Source organism: Nesoenas mayeri, assembly GCF_963082525.1.
Source record: "Nesoenas mayeri genome assembly, chromosome: 3".
NCBI lineage: Eukaryota > Metazoa > Chordata > Aves > Columbiformes > Columbidae > Nesoenas > Nesoenas mayeri.
Genome location: NC_137544.1, coordinates 115714566 through 115738273, shown reverse-complemented (window position 1 = coordinate 115738273; position 23708 = coordinate 115714566). Strand labels below are relative to the sequence as shown.

At 37.6% G+C, this 23708-nt stretch overlaps 1 protein-coding gene across 1 annotated transcript in view; it reads left to right on the top strand.

Annotated features, from left to right (window-relative positions):
- The window catches only part of SPTLC3 (serine palmitoyltransferase long chain base subunit 3), a gene marked incomplete at both ends in the record, with an annotated part of 78297 nt that overhangs the window by 16132 nt on the left and 38457 nt on the right, over nucleotides 1-23708 (top strand). The window contains 3 exons of the mRNA XM_080342929.1: nucleotides 11454-11645; nucleotides 12932-13086; nucleotides 14006-14154. Of these exons, the coding sequence (XP_080199055.1) occupies nucleotides 11454-11645; nucleotides 12932-13086; nucleotides 14006-14154 (496 nt within the window). The remainder of the gene's footprint in view (nucleotides 1-11453; nucleotides 11646-12931; nucleotides 13087-14005; nucleotides 14155-23708) is intronic.

Here is a 23708-nt window from a genome sequence, read left to right as displayed (position 1 = left end):
CATCCATGGCTTAGAGGTTCTCTCTATCTGTTTGCATTTCACTTTGTGCAAAATGTGTATCAACTATTTTTGGAGTGCTTGATCTTTTCTGTTCAATGTTTCATGTCATGGTGATGTTTCTAAACATGACGTAAATAGGAAAAATAGATATTTAAGGCTTAAAAATATTTTGAAATGTCACCTAGTCCATTTCTATACAACAAAGCAGACTCAGTTTTATGCAGGGCTAGTTTTATGCTAGAATATCTTGAAGACTATTCTGGAGCCTCTTAACCCATAAGTTGTGCTTCTCTGTTTTGGGATTTTGCTGAGATACTGACAGTGCTGCTTTCTGGTATCTTTTGCTAGGCAATATTAGCTTTGAACATATATAAAATGTTCCTGACAGAGGTTTTTTACACCCATCTTAAACACCTCCATTGCTGTAGCTTCATGTTTAACTGCTTTCATCAGTAGAAAGTTCTTTCTAATGTCCGATTTACGTCACCTTGGCTGTGATTTAAGCATGTTGATGCTTTCCAGAGCGCAGATTATTCTCTTGCACTTACCTTTTACATTTTTGAAGACTATTAAGCTGCCAGTCATTAGAGTTTTTTCTTCTCTTTAGATTCGACAGTTCAAGTTGTTTCATTCTCATAACTTACTTCACCAGACTTCATGCTTCTCTTCCCAGCTCTCTCAATTTTGTTCACCTCTTCTTTCTCAAAAAGTGTTGCCCAAAGCTGGATGGAGTACTTCAGCCAAGACCTGCATGCTGCTTAGTAGCACTGGAGGGGTTTGTCCTTTCGCCCTTAGCATTGTTTTCTGAAGAGATGGCTGGGGTATTTTCTAATTCCTTTTAGCTTTAATATTGCGTCCTATAGAGTTGCCTGCTATTTCTGAGTACAGTTGTGCTCTGCTGAAATGTTATTCTGCTGTTCCATTTCCTACTTTTCCTTAGTCCCTTGATGTCTACCGTTTTATGATCAGTATAAATGAAAATTTTGAGTTAAGATACCCTAATGTCTACTTAAACTATTTCCAATGTACAGCAATGTTCTGAGTATTGTTTTTCAATTTGCCCCACAGCAATATGGGAACAAATAATACAGGAGGGAAGACAAAGGCTTGTGAAATGTCCACAACTGCTTTTAACATGACCAATGAGTGTAATGAAACCTGATTTCATCTTGTTTGTGTCCAGCATCTTCTACCACTCCAGAACATCCCAGTGTCCCTACCACATCCTCACTTTCCAGATGGGCAAGAAGCAGAATGTGCTGAACCTGATTGAGATCTCTATAGGCACTGACTTGTGGGTCATTACACTTGTGTTCATGGGATTCACTCCAAAAATGGCTAAAGAGCTAATGTATTGCTCTCTTTTCTTCAGCACATGGATTTGGATCACTTTGCACTATCACAGTCAGACTTTCCTGAAGCTGTCAGGGAAATTCATACCTTGAAGACCTCTATTCTTCCAACAGATTTGATTGAAATCGCTCTATGAGCTCGAAAGCTACTAAAAGGGTACTTGCAGACAGAGGGGTAACATGAGGGCATAAGCCATTGCTTTCTTAGAAAACAGGATAAAATAATTCAAATCCAAATGCTAATTCAAATGACTTTTTGCTTCTTGTGGTGTATTTGAAAAAGTGTCTTCCTTTGCTGGACCAACAAACATGTGTCTGTCACACCTTTTCCTCGGTATTCTTGCACCTGATTTCTGTCTCTTGAATTTCTGGTGTGCTTCTTTTTCCCTAATCCTTTTCTGCCAAGAACCACAACCTCTAGGTGTTCACCTCTGAGTACAATAGATGTGGATCTACTGTTGAAAATTAGTACCTGGTGGGGTGAGGACTTTCCTTTTTGTCTGTATCTAGACTGCTATAAAACCTGAGGACATAATTTATTTCTGCAAACCTGATAGTTACAGAAGGTTCAGATGAGAGAAAGCCAGACATTCTCATCTTCAGTGCTATGACTTACATAATTACTGGAACAAATTATAAAGAGTATTTTAATATATCGTGTACTAAAATAAAAATAATGTACCGATTTATTTCTAGATTATTTTTTCATTAATCTTCAAGCAATTGAAGTTAAATACAATTATTTATTTTTGAGCTCTGAATTAGCCAGGTTAACAAGGGTTAATTAATATCATTACAATTAAATAGACATTAAGAAGTCATTAAGGCTCATATAATCTTTCCCAATTGTACAAGACAGAAATTTAAGTCAGTGGGAAGAGGCAGCATCTTGCAGAACTCTTGTACCACCTCCAGGATCTTGGAGGAGTCCACCTGTGAGTCCTTCATAGGTATAGAAGTGGGCATTACTTAGTAAGCACGCATTTAAACCACTTTTTCTTGATATTTTCCAAGCAAAAAATTGCTAGAGAAGGGTGTTACTGTTTGTGTAGAGTTGAGGGGGGTGGGGAACAACAACCAAAAAACCCCACACCACCACTAAAGTAAGTAATTGCTTGTCATCTATTAAAATATATAGCTTTTCTACATTAAGACATACATTGGTGAATCCAAATTACTCTGTAAACTTTCTGTGATTCTTGCAACATAATATGAGGATAGGTGGGTTGCAGCCCTTGTCATGTTGTTAAATGATGCACTGATCTATCCGATCACATATGCCAGTTCTGATGCTGGCTTTAGTGTAGTCTGTCTGACTTTATTATGCCATGGGCACTGCTGCCAAGTTGCCTAACTATTGTTTAAATGAATTCCTGTCTTCTTGCTTAAGACAACTTCTCTTATGTTTGAAAGTGTCAAGCTATTAATTTTCTTAACTTTATTCCCACTGTGATATGCTGTGAGACTGTTCACACATTTATGGCTGTCTGCTTCATTTTCCTTGAATTCTTCTGTTCTAAAAACCTATGTGCTGTACAATAAATGAGTTTATCTTGATTTTTCTTTTCCTGTGATGTGGCACGATCCAGGAAAATCCTGGGACGCATGCGTTCTGATTGAGGATATGTGTCTCGTTGTTAAACTGTTTCAGTTTGTCACCTGTGCAAAGTCCTGGCCCTGTGAAGCTGTTGTACTATAAAATGGGCAAAGCTCTGGGATCCAGTGATGGCTTGGTTATGCAAGTTAGTGCATAAGATCTGTCTGTTCACCTATAGTGTTTTTTTCACAAGGGAATTTTGCAGGGAGAGCAATTTGGTGCTAGTTGCAACATTTTTCTGGTGGTCATCGTGAAGTCACTATGTGGTAAATTGAGTTGGTGGATTGCTTCATGTAGATTTTAGCGCAGAGTTCACACTGAGCAAAATCACCAACAGTCTGGTTAGATCTTTTCAAGTGTCTTTCCATTCACTTACAATCTTGATCCCAACATATACCAGTTTCATATAAAAAATGTATGGAATGCATTTCTAAACCCTAAATCACTTCTGGAAGAAATTTTCTTTAATAGCAGATCACCAGTGACGTGCAGAAACAAAACCTTTGAAGAGATGCCACTTCATCATCATCTTGTTTGTTTGTTTATTCTTAAAGCCAAAGCCATGGGATTTGAATGATCAGGAGATGTTCTGATGTGGCCAAGCAGTGTGAATCTTATAGCTTATTAGAAGCTTTGGGAATAACAGCAAACACTTGCTGCAACTTGATGCCATGAATGATGTTGGGATTGCTGTAATTTGGCATTTCATCCAGTTCTTTTGTCTGATTCAGTGTGCCGGGCTTCCTCCTCTGTAATTGCTGTAAGGTTGGGAAATACCCCCTGGTGTTTTTAAGTATCTCTCTAGGTAGTGAACTTCATTGATTTGTCTCTAATAATTTGAAATTATTAAGCTCCATTTTTGCCCTCATGCCTTCCTAGTTATGCTGAATCGAGTCCACTTTGAATTTTCTGGAAGTAATGGCAAACAGTAATAGCTGTATCATACATATTCCCTTTTTCTTTCTAGTGTTTCTTGCTATTGCTTGCAATGCACAGATCTAAAGAGTTTAATATGCATTTTTTAATCTCCTGTGTACTGTTTGATGCAAGTGCTTTAGTTGGTATAGGATAATATCTCTTATGGTTTATATTGAAATTTCTGAAATCTACAGTTCAAAGTAGTGTTTTCTTTTTGTCCCCATCATCACATTGTATTTTCATGGTTTGCTACTGGCATTTGTCCTGACTGTGTGTTCATGAGGTTGGACTAGATGACCTCTGAAGGTCCCTTCCAACCGAACTGTTCTATAATTCTATGACTCTAAGCTTCTCTACTGTAAAGAGATGCATTTTTTCTTTTGACAAACACTGTGGTATGACCATTCTGCAATGTGCAGTTCTACTTGCTGGACTACATTGATACCAGGTGAAAACTGATCTAGAGGTTTTACAAAAATTACACACATTAGATCGTTTACTTAATAGTAACAAATAAGCAGAATGTACATTGCTTGTAGTGTGTGCAGGGCTAGAAATTCACGCCCTGACATACCAGACTAAGAGACTTCTTGAATGAACATAAAAATCTGCCTAAAAACTTACAAAACTAAGACAATGAAATGTGTACCTTCCATATTCATCTTTGTTCTAGTTTGGACCTCTTGCCATTGCTGTCACCAGAATTTTGAAGGTTATTTAAGACTAAGTCTTCTACATCCTTCCAGCCTGTTATGTTACACTCAAAAGTATTTTAGTATCGGAGTAAAATGTGAGTCTGGAAATTACATAGTAAGGGTATCGTTTTCTCAATTATATAACAGTGTTTTCAGTTTAACAGTATATTTCTAATGTGCTTGTCACTGACATATCTATTTTCGTAGTATTAGTGTCATAGCTGGCATTGCAGGGCATGATTATTTGGTGATGAAATTTAATATAAGATGAATATGTTGGAGTTTCACTTCTGCTGACTGAAAAAAACGATGCAAGTCTGGAAGGTGAAGATCCTGTCTTTTCCTGCTTTTGTTGGTATTTGCCTGTAGTGTGCTGTCATGAATACGTACAGAGAGGCCACAAGTTTTTAGTCAGTAATTAGGTGACAGTTGATTAATGAATCAAAAGCTGTTTCCTGGTGTTTGTGAAAAGTGTGGTGACAGGACCCAGTGTTCATGCAGATCTCAAGTAGCAGAACAGAACAAGCAGCAGTAAATGCTGTTTACAGGGAGGAAACTTTTCAGAGTTCCTGAGTTGTTAAATTCTAAATCTCTGGCAAGTTCAATAGCACATGGATTCCTAAGTTATTCTGAAAGTGCCTTATATTTCCTAAACCTTCTGAACAGTCTTGGAAATTTTACTCTTAGTCCTTACCAATTGCCTTACTGCCAGGTATGTATGTTTTCTTGACACTTCAGCAGAAATCAAGAATCAGTCTAAACAAGGATTCTGCAGACACACAGTAATAAGAACTAAAGTTTTTTTGACTTGGCTTCTATTTATAGCTTGTGCTGTGTGAAGATGATACTGTCTTCTTGCTTTGTCACACTGCGAGAGGACGTGACCTTCATTTTAGCACCATCTAGACATAGAAGTTTCACAACTATTTTTAATTTAAGTCTTGTCTGTATAGCTCAGTAAGCTATGAATTCCCTGTGTAGCCATTTTTGGTTTATGTTTTAGAAACTTGAGCCTGTAAGATCTGAAACGTGTTGTACCAGAAAAGAAAGCACATATTGAAAGGAAAGGATATCATTGCCAGTAAATGAAGAGGTTTGTGAAATAATCTCAATTTGTGTCAATAGTGTACTCATTATAGGAATCTTCTGATTTTTGTCATTGCAATTTGCTTTTTTCTTTTCCTGGGGACTGCATACAATCATTAAGAATTCCCCACTGCCTTGTGGATGCCTAGGTATGGTGGTTTTGGAAAAACGTAATAATTATGGCAGGCAGCCTGATGAGTTTGCATAGAACTTGATGGTTTTATTCTTTGAGACCCAGCCTTCTGGTGACAATGATCTACAGGGGACAGAACTGCACACCAGCCACTCCAGCCTGTGACTGACCAGCGGCAAGCTCTGAGTGGGATTCAGCAGTACCGTACCCTTCCCATACCTACAATGGGACCACCTAGTACCTCATTTCCAGATTCTGCTCCAAAAGAATACAGGCTTCTACAGGTCCTGTCATCTCCATGTGGCTGTCTCACACATCCAAGGACATCTACAGTCACCTATATAGAGGGTCTTATCCAAGATGCTTTTTTTCTAAAGTTCGGGAAGAAACATTTGTTTAGAATCAAACCATCTGCAAGCAATCAGATGGTGCATCAGTGATTATCAGTCTGTTCTCCCATCAGATTTTAGCTGTAGCAACGTACTGTCCTAATTTGCTCAAGATTTCAATGTCATCTTGAAATCTGGAAGATACTGAGCAAATGTGGCTCTCACTTGGTTCACAGTTTTCAATACTTATCTCTTCATATACATATCTGTCTTGGAAGCTTTATGTAGATCAGTCATCTTGCAGTGCTTTTTATTAGGCTGCAAACAACGACACGATAAAATCTGAGCTATAAACAGTTGAAACTTTCTTCTTAAATGGAGGGGGAGTAAAATAAAGTTTCATCACTTCCTGGATCAGATTTTATTCCTAGTTGGCAACTTATATTTAAGACAAAGACTTTATTATTCTCCCTGTAGTTTTATTTCAAGGATACAGCTGTCTGCACCTGATGCTGCTGTATTGGATGGTGCAATAATAGCTAAAATTTTTTTAATTAAGGAGAGTTTTCAAAAAGCAGGTTGGGATATCTGGATTTCCTTAGTCTGTCTCTACAGAACAGACTTGTGTGAAAACATGAGTTCTCAGCTCTCAGTTTCCTTGAAGCAACTCCAGAGGCTGCAGGACTTAAATGAAAATTTCTCTCCTCATTTTAAGGGTATTATGAGCAAATATTTAAATATTATTCATGCTGTTGTATAGCTACATTTTATTTTTCTTTGCTAATGCAAATATGATATTTTGTAACTATTCCTTATAAAGGCGTTGCCAGGAGTGTGCTTAATAGACTTTGAAGTTAGTTTGCATTATTATTAGAGCAAGCTATGTTGATTGTGTGTCTGCTATATTTAGTATTTCATACTCATGCCCATTCTAATAGCACAGTTAGATTTGTTATTAGTGTTAATTTTTCCATTTTAAAAACTGAAGGCATTTAGGAGGAGATTCTTAATTAGGGGGAGAGTTTCAAAATACTTTGTGTAACTGCTGAATATGGGGATCTAAGAAGTATTGCACTTTTTGGTGACTTTAATGTGTTGGCATCACTCCTGTTGACATCCTTGGCATCAAAATCTTGCCCAGGCATTCCCTTGCTGTGGGTGTCTTACTGGAAACCAAGCTGTGGTTTAAAGCTGCTGTGAAATCTGTTGAACTGGGTTATCTTTAACTACATACTACAGAGTTACAAGGTTGAGCTGCCGATGTGGCCTTCAGTATCAAAGTACAGGACAGCGTGATCTAATAAGCTATGCAGAGACTCAACACACAGAAGTTGCATGTCCTGATTATGCTTTTGGTTTTTGAGAAGTCATAGAAATCCTAGATTTTTCAGACTCCATGGCAAAACTGCCTGTCATTTTGAATTTTATCTAGAGCCTTTCTGCATTGGGTGGCTTTACATTGCATTAGTGGGTTCTCCTTGCATTTGTGCACAGAAAGTATGCCTATTCTGATAAACTGGTTTGGTTTGGAATGCCAGCAGAATTTTTAAAGCAAGCCAGTAAAATGTGTATTAGCATGTCACAAAGGGTATTTACTGAAGATTTTCAAGGGAAGTCAAAGATAAAGTTGCTGAGGAACTCTAGGCTGCTGCTTAAGTTGGTCTTTTTGCCAGGGAAATGGGGATTACAAATAAGATTCTTTTAAAAGGTAACCAGGGAGATGCAGTTCCCCAGGGATCTTTTCTTGAACCTGTGCTCTCTCCTATTTTCACCAATGATCTTGAAAAGTGGTGAGGAGAAACAGGTGACAACATTGTTGACAATACCGAATTCTTCAGGGTAGTGAAATTTAGCTCAGGATAACAGGCATTGCAGAAAGTTGTCAGTGGTAGTATGTAGTGCTGATAAAACAGTAGACAAAATTGCAGGTCACTAAATAAAAATTAATTAATCGGAGGGGGAAATAATCCTAAGAACACACAAATAGCAGTATGCTCTAAATTAGATATTTGTTGCAACTGAGGAAGGACATATTGTTATCATAAGAGGTATTTCAGAAACTGTGAAGTGTGGCAAGAATAGAATGCTAACAATCTTTAAAAAAGCAACAGAAAACAAGGCAAAGCATCATTTGCAGATGTATAAATCCATACTGTGCCCTCAGGTGTTGTATGCAATTTTAATTCCCTTTCCCTGCATCTCAAAAAAGGTATTATTGGACTTTGTGGAGTGAAGACAAAGTATTAAAATATAGATTTTATTTATTTTTTAAGTCTTTCTAAGGACAAGGACACCAGACTAGACTAGAATTAAATAGACTGAGATTCTTCAGTGGAGGGGCTGAAGTCATTTAAATACAGAAAATTCTGAGTGTTGTAATTGGTTGGGTAGAAAAGCTGAACAGACAATGATGGTCAAAGAAACTTGTCAAATGAAATTGTCCAGCAATTTTATAATAATAAAAGTTAGTAAATACTTTTTAACATATTAAATCAGTAATAAAAATTCACGGTTCATTGCCACAGTATTTTTAGCTTCAAAAATGATGAATAAATTCATAGATATCCCCTGAGGAGTGTTAGAAGTGGTAATAACAATCTCAGGCTCATGAAATCTCAAAGCCACCAGTTGCTGGAAGTTGGGAGAATATACTGAGGCAAGCACCATTTTTTTTTTGCTTTTAGAATCTTTGCCTAATCATCTGCTACTTAGGGTTGCACAGTTGAGGTATGGAGCTAGAAAATGTACTGTCTACTAGAGGTGTTATTACAGATGATTATACATGTGTGAGTGTACAATTCAGCAGAGCGCTCAGTGTGTAACTAGTGTAACTGGTGATCTCTGAATCATTTCAAGCCTTGTAGGGGATCTGCTGTATTGGATTTTGGTGCCAGCAACAGCTTAATTACATATGCCTTCACTGTCCAGGTGCTTTAAATGTAAAATTCAACAGTAATGTAATATCAAATGGCAATTAACACTTTAGGTTGGCTGAAATTGTTGATCTTGCTCATGATATTCAGTCACTCACCCATACACCAATGTTTGGATTTGAAGTGCTGCACAAAAACATCTCCATCCAGAAGCAGCAAATCCACTTGTTTTAGTTATTTCAGTCCTGAGACACCTTCTCTGATTTTTTTTGGAACTACAGGGGTGGATGAAATGTTCTTTGTTTTCCTCACTATGGTTTTTAAACAAGATGGCACTGTATTTTCTGCAGTTTGTTCTCCCAGCCTTGTACTAACCTTGAGCTGTTTAAAGACTCTTGGTTTTCATCATTCATAGGCTGGAGAACATGAGTCATAGTCTGACTCCACATTCTTAGTACTTTACTACTGCCAGTGCCATTTACTCCTAGCTGTTTGTATTAAGGATAGTAGGTGGCAGTGGTTACATGTTTAAATACATATGTCATACTGACTGCATAAAACAGCAGCAGCTGAAGTGAAAATTCCACAATGGAAGAGTTATATTGCAAAGAATAGTTTTGCAGTGCAGGAGTCTGGTATGAGCTTCCCTATTCCTTTACAATAAGATATATAACAACAAAGAATTTCTAGAACCATCATGCTAATTTTGTCTCTATCACATCGTCACAGCTTGACAAGGTAAAATGTCAATCGAATTGCCATAGGTGACCATAAGGGTATTCTTAGCCCATGGCAAATACAAGGTAATATGGCTGGGCTTATTTCTTGATGAAATGCTTTATCTTGTCCATCTGTGCACAGAGCTGTTGTGGCTCATGTGAAATGTGACTTAATATTTAACTCATCCTTGTACAATGTTTTTCATGGTCAATAGATTGCCCTAAAAGAGCAATTAGCTGGAGGTAGGAATGCATGTGTAGCATTGCTTCAAAGGTCTGTCCTCAGATGGTGTGAGCCAGCCCTGTGTTCCTTCTTCTCCCAGGACAAGAAGCCTTTCCAAACTCTAAATGTGTTTCTCTTCAGCTCCACCAGCCTCTTTTTTTTCCTTTTGAGGTTTCCTCCAAAATCTTTATATTCTACCTTGTGCCCAACAATTTTCCCCCCCCCAGCTTTCTCCCAAGAAAGTATTGTGAATCTGAAGTTGAACAGCAAGTTACTACTGAAATTGAAATCTTTTGAGGGTAAAGGCATTTTAATGCAGTATGAAGATGAATAATACTCTAGATCTGACAAGAATTTGCAGTTGTTCTCAATATGATTATTCTAATTCAGCTTGCTGCATTAGGTAAATGTAAAATCTACGTTTTTTAGTTCATCCAGCCCACAGGCAGCAATGTATTAGTGGTGTTTCTTCATCTGTTGGTAGTCTTGCCTTATAATGTGTTCAAACATTTTGTGTTGTGTCCTTTTTCTTTTTTTAAAGGGCACTGGTTTGTTTTTGGTTTTTTTTCTGCATTACATTTTGTTATTTTTGAATTGGTAGATTGGCTGTTACTAGATAGTAACTGTAAATGCCATCATATTTTGCAGAAATGAGGGAGTTACCTCTCTTCCAAAGAAAAATCTGATAAGCTTACTGAATATAATTTGGTTTGAGAAGATTGGGACTGCGAAACTTCACTTATTTAATTTGAAAATGGAAATTTTAGAGTATTTTTGAAACCAAATATTTTGTCCACACATGGTTGTAAATTTCTAGAATTTGCTTATAATTGGGTCACTAATTCATAGAATCATTTTAGTTGGAAGAGACCCTCAGGATCATCGAGTACAACCATATCCTAACCTAACTAATTCCAACAATCAGGGCCTTTGTGTGTCTCTCCTTTTTTTTCTCTCTCTCTTTTTTTTTTGTTTATTTTGATTTTTTTTAAGTACTCTTACAAATGTGGAAAATCTGCAGAACGTCACGGTAAGGGTGCCCTATTTTAGACGGGATTTGTTGTATATGGGTTAGTTGCTGCAATGGGTTACACAAGGCTTCCAGAAGCAGAGTCAGGCACCGTGTAGGTGAGTTTTTAATGCTGCCCTTCCCTTTTTATAGCTCTGTCTCGCAAGAACAACGTATTGTGGTTTCCTTTTAATCACCTTTGAAATAATTGTCCAATTACACAATAATATATTGCCAATCTTTCATAAGTTTCACATGTTTCAAAATAGACAAGGGAGTGGTGTTGGAGACTCCTGCAATTGAGGACACTGGTGGAGAGGAGAGAAAATGGAAGATATTTGTATTGGTCAGTAGTGACTGCAATGTTAAAAGGTGTAGGTTGCATCAGCTGATACAGTGTGAGGTCTAAATTTCTCCTAATTTGTGGCATATCAGAGAAAAAGATTTGCATTGAGGTCTAAGGCCTGAGTTTTGATGAATGAAATGTATTAATCACAAGTTTCTCTTCTATATTTTCAGAAGAACGGCGTATCAAATGGAACTCTCTGCAAAAAAACATTTATTGAGCACTTTGAACAGGCACCAATGTATGTTGCCGTTCTTACTTTCCTGGGTTTTGGAGTGGGAACAGTATTTGGCTACCTGCGAGATTTTATGAGAGCCTGGGGACTAGAAAAACGTAACGTTGCCACAGAGAGAGAACAACAAAAAGTATGTATGAAAAAAGACATCATGAATCCACAGTTGAGTTTCCCCCTGCTTGCAAGTTATGTACAGTAACCTACCAAAGTAACAAGGCAGACAAATTTCATCTTCGAGCAGAACGTTGCATAAGACTGAGAGGAATTACATGCTCTGCAGTATAAACACATATTTATGAATATATACCTATATATATGTAAATTCCTAATTTTCACTGTGAGATGTTTACCTTGTTCTAAGAGTGTCAGAATACTCTCAGCAAAATGGAATCTCAGTGTATTAGGTCAATCCACAGAAACGCCTTGTTAAATATATCATCTCTCCAAATCTCTGAAACCCCAATTTTTGTTTGTCCCGTCTGCCTTTGTCCTTCATAGTGGCAGGCAGTGCTAACACCTTCCTAATTGTTGACCTATGTTTGCTGTACTGATGGTCCCAGCACAAAGTGAACGGAGCCTGAATTCTTGCGAGTCCTGACTTAGAATTTGTTTTCATCCCCTGCAGTTCTAAGTGAAACTTGCACCTCAGGAAGCTCAATTGCCTGCTATCTTTGCTCAGATTTTTTCTGTTGCTCCTCGTCCTCTGTGCAGTTTGAACCATCATTTATAATGACACCGGACATAATGAGGGAAAAATGCAAATGGTTTTACTGTTCCTTTGACAAATAAAATTCCCGAAATTGTTTCCTATTTTAGCTTTTCAAAGATGAATGTACTACTAAATGAAATATTATGGTGCAGTCTTTATGACTATATTGCTGTTTCATATAAAACCTTGTTTAGATCCTATACCTTTCTTTTAATTTAATTTCCTAGTGAAATCCATAGATAGAAATTAATTGTCAACCAGTCTAGTTGTCTTAACTGGCTTTTTGCGTGTCCAGTCTTGGCCAATAATGCCGAGGTCGATTACATTGGACAAGCTTTAATATATCCAGCATTTCATGAAATATAATGAGTTGTTTATCCTAGTTTTGCAATCTGCTCCACACATAGCAAAATGCTTAATTTGAAGCATTTGAGTTCTCTAATTGAAAGAATCATCAGTTCTTCTATTTCCAACTTTTCAAATATTGGACTGGAGAATTAGGCCAATTTATTAACCATTAAAAAAAAAGCCAACACTGGGAATTAAAGTAAGATATTTGCTGATTGTCATTGTTCCTGACATGAGAATATGTGGCTGTTGTAATTCTGTTTACTAACGACTCAGTTTTTCCTTTTTAATGGGAATGACTTGGGTACAGAAGCAGACATTTTCCTAGCAACATAACCCTGTGCATGTTTCCAAACCAGGATTTTGTGCCACTTTATCAAGATTTTGAGAACTTTTACACCAGAAACCTCTATATGAGAATACGGGATAACTGGAATCGTCCAATTTGCAGTGTCCCAGGGCCACAGTTTGACCTCATGGAACGTGTCACAGATGATTACAACTGGACATTTAGGTGAGTCAGCTCACAATCTGCAGCTCTCAGCTTCTCAACAATACTCCTGATACATCTGCAAAGCACAGAAAGATGCATCTAGCCCCTCATACCTAGATCCTTGACTGATATAAGCATATTTTTTTCTGAAATCAGTACTGTGCAGGCCATCTGTCCCCTTTCTTCTGCACATTGTTTGGAAATGCAGTATGGAAGAGACTGAACTCTATCACAAATGGGTGTTGTTTGACTATGTCAGCACAAGGAAGACTGCTTATGCTTCATTTGTAATAACAGACCTTTAGTCATGATATTACAATGAAATTTGTTGTATCCCTTGATTAGGATTAAGACCGTAATTTCTTGCATTGCATAAATGCAGATTTTGCTTACATAGTGAGTCTTTGGCAGTGAGTTTTAAGCAGTTTGCAGCTTGAAGATTACAGTGTATTGCAGCTATTGCTGAGTTAAATAGATATGGGAATAGACAATGTGCAGGTCTTTATTTCAGCTCTTTCAGAATCTATCATACTGTTTCCCACCCCGTTTTCCTCATCTTTAATTTCTGTGTGCGTATGAACACTCATGACTTTATGGAAGCTGTTGACAATTCACTTGAAAAAATAGTGTCTATAAGTTATTCCCTGTATGAAGTCCCAGATTTGTTTATTTCCATTCATAAAATCACCGTTTCACCTAATACCACTATATTGCCATCTGCAGCTTGGGATCTGGAAGACATTCTGAGCAGGATGCAGTATTTAGTCAGGCAAATAGAAAGTCTGGAAAGACTTTTAGGACACTAAAGTATGAGGATTGTGAATTCCCAAATAAGAATTTGACAGTGGAACGAAAATTGGGGGGAGAATTTTTTCTTTTCTTTTTGTTTGGAGTTGGAGGGAAAATTGCACTATTCTTTTACAATTTCCTTTAATTATAGGTTTACAGGAAGGACTATCAAGAATGTAATCAATATGGGTTCTTATAACTACCTCGGCTTTGCAGAAACGGATGTTAATGCTTTGAAAACTGTGACCATAGAGTTACAAAAATACGGGACAGGAGTCTGCAGTACCAGGCAGGAAATGGGTGAGTAAACAGCTGGATGGCCACCAAAGTTTCTGTAACTAAATGCTTTTTCTTACAGATATCTTGAAGGAACTGGATACTTAGAGAATTTTAGTTACATCAACAATTATTAATACTTGTTTCACTATTAAAAGTGATGCTGTGTTTTATTCAGTATCATGTAAGGATTTTGTTTTAAAGGAAAAATGTTATCGATTTTTGGAAAAACAAAACCAAATGTAGCCTGGAATTTGTAATGGTGGAAGTAAGAGGCTTATTTTTTAAAAGCAGTAAAATAAACATTGAGACTTGAAGAACTTACTTAGGACAAATTTAATTGCATCACGGATTTATATCAGTTACCACATACGGAGTGTTCTGATTAGTAAAATGAGCTTTTACATAATTTTTTCTTTTAATCCCATGTTCTAAGAATATATTGTAATGTTTTATGAGACATTAATGGGCATAGCATAGAAATTTCTATTGTGCCTTTAAGGAACAAATTTAAGGCTCCATCTGAGTGTTTTGGTTAATGTCTTTTATGATTTGTTGGCCTTTTTTGGTTTGCAGGCTGCATGTAGTGTTATCTTCAGTTGTGTATTTTCACACAATGCCTTGCATTCCTAATGGTGCAATCAGCCTGCATTTCAGATGAAACAATTCCGAACCACAGGAATGCAAGGGGAGGTTTCTCTTCAGGCTTTATCTTTCTTGGGAGATATCAAAAGACAAAAAATAAAGGTAGGCTTCTCAGAATGGAGAAGACTTGTATAGAGTTTTGGGGTTTTTTTCCCCCCTAATCTAGGAACCTGAAAATTTTTCATCTTGCATCTCTTAAAGCAAACTCCTTTCCTCTAGAAATCTTGTGGGGAAAAATATTTCATTTGGTGGTTTTAATTTAAAGTCTCATTTTCAGATAAAAAATAATCCAAACCCTGCCACCTGCTTTTTTATCTTGTCCTCATGGTTTGATTTGCCAATAATAAATGCGTCAGCGACACCACTAAGAGGGGGTTTACAGATTGACCCTACTTTCCTTTTGTAGGTGACCCATCTGGTGACTGCAATATATTGTTTAACCTGAATTGCATGCTTGAAAGTGGTCACCATTACTAGTCATCTAAGGTACTGAAGGAACACTTCTCTCTTTCTTTTTCTCTTAGATTCTGTTTTGTCAGAGGGCATTTCAAGTTGTTTTGAGTATATCAAAGAATATGCCTGGTGTTTCACATTCTTTATCTTTTGCAGAATTCTTTTTATGGAAGACTTACATAACTTTGACTTACTCTCCAAAAAGCACCTTATGAAAAGACTGATTCTGTCTTCAAATCTTAAAAATCTTACTAGTTACCTTAATCTAGTCTGTTTTGAGAACCAAGGTATAGAGATTTCTAGGGCTTTCTTTTCATCTGAACTCCTGTGCGGTACTCGGGTTTAGATTCATTCTAATTGCTTTCACAACAAATAGTCCCAGGTACTTCATTCAGACTTCACAATGCAAGAATGGGCTACAAATAAAGAACATTGTATACGTCAAGAGGTGTAGATGAGGTTCTTAGGATCATGGTTTGGAGCTGGACCTGGCAGTGCTGGCTGAACAGTTGGACTCAATGATCTTAAATGTCTTTTTGAACCAAAATGATTCTATGTTTCTAAGTCTTGTCAATGCCAGTCTTTTAGGGAGGGAATTTCAGAGGGCAGCTTGGACATCAAGACTTATTAAAACAGGGAAGTAGGATGTTAAGACCTGGCTTAGGCGTAGATGAGCAGTCAGAGCATTTTGTCTTGGGCAGCTATTATAACAGAGAGCCTGTGCTTGTGTGCTCCGGGGAGAGAGATGTTGCTCCACAGAGCAGTCCTGGTTGCTTCATTGGCCCTGGCTCTGTTAAAGCCTGAATGCTGCCAAGATCTGTATAAACAACCTAAGGAAAATAGCTTCTTATCAGTAGTGTGGAATACCTTATTTTCTTTTCCCTGTCCCCGCTTGTGCTGGTTCAGTTCTATTCTGTTTCACAGTTGGGCAAATCTGAAAAATTCTATCTGAGTCAAATATATATACACCTATACTTTCAAGAGAGAGGTAGGGAAGGGTCTGCAAGTAAGGTCTTACCTTTTAAAATTATCATTTGCCATCTTCATCTTAGAAAAACAGAACAGAATTGTTTTATTCCTGGGCAGATGACATTTCAAAAGTTTATTTTGTTATTGCCTGGCTGAGCTAAAGTGGTTTGAAGTAAAAATGCAGTGAGCTATAGGAACCAAGGCTATACGTTACCTATGGGGTCCTAAGGCAAGACAGCACTTGAAAACATTTATAATTTCAAGCTAATTGATTTTGAAAGTACTCTTTTGCTTATGTGCATTCAAGTGTCTGACATGGTTGAGGTTTTACCAAGATCTCTCTCAAATCATTGATTAGTCTCTGGTTTTGAGAAAGATCATGCCAGTATTTTGAGAAGATTTCAGAGGGGAAAACAAAGAAGAAACGAAGTTAGTACAACTGGTGTTTGAAAGAATACATGACATTAAAACTGTCCTTTGTAGTCTTCTGCCTCAACTCCTCCTCTTATAACTGTGCAGCAGAGTGGGTATAAAATGCTGTCATATCAGAATGTTGTTGCAGGTAGTTTCCTCTCAGAATAAGTTAATCTAGATGTTTTAACATGGTTGTTCATATATTTACAAGACTCAGTTTAATTAAGCCAACTTAGTGAAGCTAAACCTTGCTGAATATAAAGCAGTTATTCTACATTCAAAGAAAAGTAACTTAAGACTGTGTGTAATCATAGTTCAGAAATTAACTTCAGTGAGAACCATGAACCCTTGCTCATGCTTTCTTTAAAATAGTAATACACATGCCATTTAAACAGACATCCCTGTTGAAGCACAGAAGCATAGGAAACTGATAAATACAGTGCTGGTCTTCCTAGATTTGTCCAGCATGAAATGAGCTAAGGCTTTTCACTCTTTTCAATTCCATGCTCTTTTAAAATTATAACAATAATAATAAATCACTTTCTTAGCCTAACAGTGTAATTTAAGACACATTCCTGAGGCTTTTTTGGGACTTTAAATCTGAAAGAAAAATATTTTATTTTTTTTTAAGACCAAGGTAACTATTATCCCTTAGGAGCAAGGTCTTGGGCTTATAATGCTCTGTGAGAGCATTAGCTTCTTGGTCAGTGGTCAGAAAGCAAATCAAATACTAGAAATTACGAGGAAGTGAACAGAAAGCCAAGCATAGAACCTCAGTATGCTGCTGCATAAAGCTGTGGGTTGCTGTCAACTTGAGTACTCCATGCACTTCTGGTCAAAAACATTCAGCAGAACTGGGAAGTGTCAGAGAAAGGCAACGAGAAGCATCAAAGGCCTCAAACAGCTTCTGGGTGAAGAACTATTGAGCTGACTGTCTGCAGCTGTCAGAAATGCCTGTTGTCTGGCTCAAAAAGAGCCTGAAGGGGGAAATTATAGAAATCTTCAAAATTGTGTGTGGCATAAAAAAGTGGTCGGGGTTGGCTGTTCACTGTTCGTTCTGCTACAAGATCTACAGGGTATTGTATGGAGTTGGTAGAAGGTTTCTGTCTAAAAACAGGAGGCAGCTCATCACTCTGGAGCCTGCCAGACCCAAGGAACTCATGGCAAAGAAGGTATCAGATGCTAAAACTTTACACTCCCTTGCATTCTAGGGGACACAGGCCACATACAGAGGAGAGACCATTGATTGTTACTAGAAATCCCAAAATTAGTATCTGATTCAGGATGAATCTGATTCTTATGCTGAAATGAGTTATAAGCTGGGATACTACTATATATGTCTTTGTCCTGCTTTCTTTCTTCACCAGACATTGATACAAGATCACTATCAGATAAAAGGATTATGGGCAAAGGGTCTTTTTTGTGGCACTGTACATCTAATACTAGTTGTTTACCATTATCTTATGTAATTAGTTGTTTAGTATTAATTTATATTATTATTTATATGCCTCTGGCCGTTGCTGTACAATCACTAATACTGGACCTGTGGACTAGCAAATCATCGTACACATTTGACTTGAATCAGGAACCTGCACATATTTGTACTTTTATAATGTTGAGCAGTGTCTATGATAGAGGTAGCATATAAGGAACTAACGAAGCAAGTTACCTGGCTGTTTTCGGTGTTTCTGAGGACACTAAGATTAAAAATACATTAGGGCAAGGCACTTAAGAGATCAACAAGAAAGAGTTGTACATATGCTTCGGGCATCAAAGAGCAGTAGTTCGGGTGAATGTGTGAAAGTGGTTGTTTGCAGATGGCAGGCATCCTCTCAAAAGTGTTCTTTTTAATCTTAATGCTAACAAATGGGAATCTAAATTAATTTGAAATAGGATGTATTCCCTCTATATAGTGAAAAGAATGACAACTTGCATGTGAAAGCCTTTTTTCCCCATGCAAATCAATGTATTTTAATGGTTAGAGCAGGAGCTGGCTGCTGTTGGAGGCAAGCTCATAAGCCTTTTGTCTGGCATGTTTAAAGTCAGTCATTTCTAAGCAATGTAACTTGAAATTATCAAGGGAGAAATATGCAGATGATTATTTAACACTGTTTCCTACTTGCTGGTGATAATAAAATCAGTAATGTTGCATTTTTTTCTAATATAAGGCAGGTTATCAAGCCCTGAACAATGCTCCTAGGCTTAGCGCCAGGGTGGTGACGGGGCTATCCTATGCTCTTATTTATCTAACTCCCCATTATTCCTTATGGAGATGATATACATGAGTAACAGGAGCAAATGTATCATTAGTGCTATTTAAGCAGCCAAGCAGGATTCCTGCCTTTTGAAATCCTTCTCCTGTGATTATGCCTTGGACCAAAAGACAAGATGGAGCCTGCACAGAACACTTGCAGGGTGATTCATTCTGGAGGGCATGGTAAGGAGATTACCTTTTAACGCCTAGCTTGCACTGTTGTAGGGCTTTTTCTCTGAAGATTTTTTATTTTTGATTGTGAAACGATTTCTAAAAAGCAGCTCTGAAAACCTATGCCAACATTTAAACTACAACAGTAGCTTCATCCATTTTACTTCCTTCCATTAGGTTTTGAGGCCTAATGTGAATTTCTAGCAGTATTTCAAGAAGGTAAAAATAGTTATTTGGCAGTTTGTTCTTTTCTGCCACTTCGAACATTTAATTAGGGCCGGGGCTCATTTTAAACTCAGTACTGTACAAACACAGAGATAAATGGTCCATTTTTCAGTTAGGAGAAAGAATTACAAAAACCAAAGTTTCCATAATGTACTGTTTCCAAGTAGGAGCTTAAGGAGAAATACAGCCACATAAATGGGAATTAGATTGTATATATATACATTTCATAATCTTGGCTACTCTCTGATATGGTATGGTATAAATTAGGAAACAATTCACAAAAGGAATTTTCCTTATCATCTCCTACTAGTATCATTTTCCTTTTTGTGCCGACCCTCTCATAAATAACTGGTCCAACTTCTGATCAGAGTCAAGTTTGTTCCTGGTTTTTCACCATCGCAAAAGTATGCTTTGCACAACTCATCAAATCTTGCATTTGTCAAAGTGTTGTATGTATTTGAGTAATATTAAACTTTAATCTCTTGACAAAAATTTTACCAGAATGAGTTTGCGACCTTACGTTTCAAATGTTGCAGGGAAGTTTAGGTGTTTTCCTCTGTTCCCCGCCCTTCTAAGGATACCTCTGACAAACTGTCATTTACTGGAGCAATAGTTCTGATTCACCTTGCTGAGTCACTTCAGCGATCCGTAGGATTCCCAGTGGCTATTCCTATGTGGAATCTGTTCTTTTTCTTTCAATGACTTGTTGCTTCTATCAGTTTAGTCTTGCAGCTATCGATTGACATGAAGCAAGCAGGTATTTTATTGCCTTTTTTTGGGTCTCAGAATTCCAAACAAAAAATCATATTAGAGGATACTGTCATCAGCATTGGCAGTTTAACTGGTACATGTCATTAGTACATAAGAACCTGAAAGAACGTTGGGCAGATTAACTAGTGGCATAAACCACCTTGTCCAAACTGGAAAGTGTCAAAACTAAACAATGAACTGTGGGGATCATGGGAAGTGTATTTTCAAGCTTCATGTATCTGGTAGACTAACAGTGACTTTCAAGCCAAGGACGGGTAAGCGCACGAAAACCTGCCAAAGCACAGCATATGTCGTTTTCTCTGTCCCCGGAGTGCAGTGACAAGTTAATGGAGGGAACTGGGTCATCAGATTTTGAAAAGAAGGGGATTTGCTTTGAAAAGCATGGGAATTTGTGGAGGTGGATAACATTGTGAAAGTCCACTTAAGATAAGATCTTAGATTTTACTTTCCATAAGACCTATATAATCTTGAAACACAGTAACACCTTCTGCACTCTATTGCATCCAACTGTTCAGCAGAGAGTAATAACTTTCAGAAGAAAGTATTCCATTTTTTTCTCTTAAAGGTGCAGGTAGCTTTCTCTTTTCCTTTTTGTCTTAAGTCTTTCCCACTAAGATGGCACACATTATTTGGTTGTATCCTCATTTCTTAGGTCAAACTAAGCTGTAGTCAGCATAAAAATCAGAGGAGTAGAGTATGGGAAAAATTCTAATGCCTATATATAGAACAATTATAGAAGGTATCTGTGTATACAATGTATTAATAAAGAATATATCTATCTATATCACTTTTCATTCACCAGATTGTGATGCTAGTCTGAATCCAGCACAATACAAGACACTTGAAGGGCCATGATAACCTGAGTTGACACTGCTAAGGTTGTGTTTAGTGAAGACCAGCATAATTACTGCCTTTCTAATGTAACTTGAGACGTAGCAGCTTTTGGCAGTGGCAGTTCCTTTGGATCAAATTAGCATCTGTCTGGTAGTGCTGTTTATGCTCATTGGGGTGGTTCCTGTCACCAGCTGGGAACACTGGTGGCAAAGTCTAATTTGAGCAGAGCATATCTGACCCCTTGTTTCTTCCAGTGGAGAGAAGCGATATCATTGGTACCATTCATATGGTGTCCAAGGGCTGACCCATACTGGAGAAATCTTCAGATATGATTAAATAATTTTTTCAATAACTATCCCTTTTACTTTAAACCTGGGAAAATGCAAGCTGGTATGCTTTATCAGCTCTAACCAATGTATATTTTTGTCATGAACCTCACACTGTCGGTACTCATTTGTGTTGTATTCCTTCTACACCGTCTCAACTACCATCTACAATATTACCATAATAATTAAAGTAATTCAAAACTAGGGGTTATTTTGTAAATCCTTGTCAGTTTCGGTTTTGCAAATTCAACCTCTGTTTATTCCAATATGTAATCCAGAATTTGTAGGTGAAATCAATATACAATATCATCTGCATTCACTGTTAGGATTAATAAATAGTAAGTACTAATTGGTCGCTTTCAGAATGTCTCATTCTTCACTATCACAAAAATCAATAAAAATACATCCAAAATGTGCTGTTCCTTTCTGGTTCCTCTAATAGATGCTTGAACAGAATAATCTGTAGTGAGTCAGGCTTTTCTTGTTTGTAAAAACAGAAAATATATGATGCAACCCCAAAAAGCAATTTAACTCCACCCCAGCAGTGTTAGATTTACCTCTGGAAGAGTCAGGGACAATTTTCTCATGCCTTAAAATGCCTGCATTGCAAAGCACATGCTGCTTGTTTCTCATGCTTTCACAAACCTCCTTAAATCCAAGCTGTGACCATATTGTGGTTGGCTTCAAGCTTCCATTTAAGATATCATCTTCTCTTTGTGTGCTGATAGCCATCAAGCGACAAAATAACATCTGCAAGTAACACTAGGGCAGCTGACCGTGCTGGAACCCTCGGTTGTCAATGAGTGCTGTAACCGGGTTGAAGACTAACTGGGTCCAAAATGCAAAAAGATTTAGGACTAACCACAGAAATACACCCTGAGACCTACTGGACTTACAAGTTGAGACAGATTCTCTCAAACATCTCTAGTGAGCAGCCCAACTCTGAAACACTGTGGTTTTGTATTTCCTTGGCTACTGAGCAGTGGCAAAGCCAGCATGTACTCTTGTGTATCTCAGGATCTACAAATGCAAGAAGTAGCCATCCTCAAAGAGCTTTATGCAGAGTCAGCTCACATCTACTGGAGGTTCTGCGAAGCCAAATATTCTGCATCGTGTCACCTAATCTATCAGAGCATGGAGGTAGAGACAACCCAGCTCGATGTACATCTGATGTGATACAATGAATGCAGAGACACTCTCGAAGCTCGGCCAGAGCTGGCTCAGGTCTCGAAGAACCCACGCAGGCTCTGTGCAAAATCACAGCACTGCTGTTCTTTACTGTCCATGTAATCCAGGTTTTTCCAGAAGCCACGTCATCCTTTCTCCTTATCTCTCTGGCTTTTGGATTGTTACCTGTCTGTGTGATATTTTTCACATTCTGAGTGAATGACGTTCTTACTTTTGATATTTAATGAGAAAAAAAATAAATAACACTACCTCACTGCAACCAGCTGAGTTAGTGCTGTTGATGAATCTGTACTTCTGCCATTTTTAGCTGATATTTTTTTTAATGATCTGTCCTTTATGATAAAGGTAAGATTGTCTTCCTGACTCAGAATTCTTGTTGAGACACTCTAGCCAACTTTCTACTTTCCTCCATTCATCTGCCCTTTGTCCATCCCAGTGAACAAAGGTTTCTTATTCCCATCAGTTGTAATTCACTTTGCCTATATTATTGTGACATCAGTTTGTACAGTGCAAGTGAGGTGAGACATTCACTTCCCTATATTTTTTTCTTCTGTTCTCTGCTTACAGCCTTATTCATATGGCAAATTTTGTCAGAATCCACAGGCCATTCTCTTTTCTTCCCCACAGATCATCCTCTAAGAGTTCCTTCTGCTTTGGTACCTGCAATGCACAGCCAGGCAACCAAAGACTAGAGAGCCGGCAAGTCGAGATGATTCATTACTGTTCAAAGTTATTTGTTATCTCAATCTCTTAACACCACTTTGTCATTTGTTGCCTTTTGTATTTTGTCATCCTCCATTGCGAGTTGGCTGGGAAAGATATTGCCTTTGTTGAGTAGCTGGAGCACCCTATTTGTTTGGAGACACTAATATTAGATAAGTAACGTGCGATAAAACAGGCTCTCTAGTGTTGCCTTATGTTTGACTATTAAGAAGGAGGAAAGAGGAGATTTATCGTCAGTTATGGAGAGTGGAAGAGCTTTTACCTTCCAAAGTAGAAAAAGTTGGAGAACACTCTTATATGTCTATCCCTATAAAACCATAATTAAGGAATTTGTACATAGGTACCCAAGAAAAAATGGAAGAATTTTGTTGTCTTCGGTTTTTGCTTTCACATCTAGAGAGAACTCAAGAATGCCTGAATGTTTGTCCCACATTTCCTATAAAACGGAGGTATTTTTGTCCTTATTGTGGGACCAGCAGAGGGGAGCAGTGTGGAAAAAAAACTACTCTTCAGAATAAACTATGTCAAAAGTTGCTGTTATGGAAAAAGGAAACTTTTTCACAAAGCAACTGCTTTGCTACCTTAACGGCAACGGTATTTGTTAG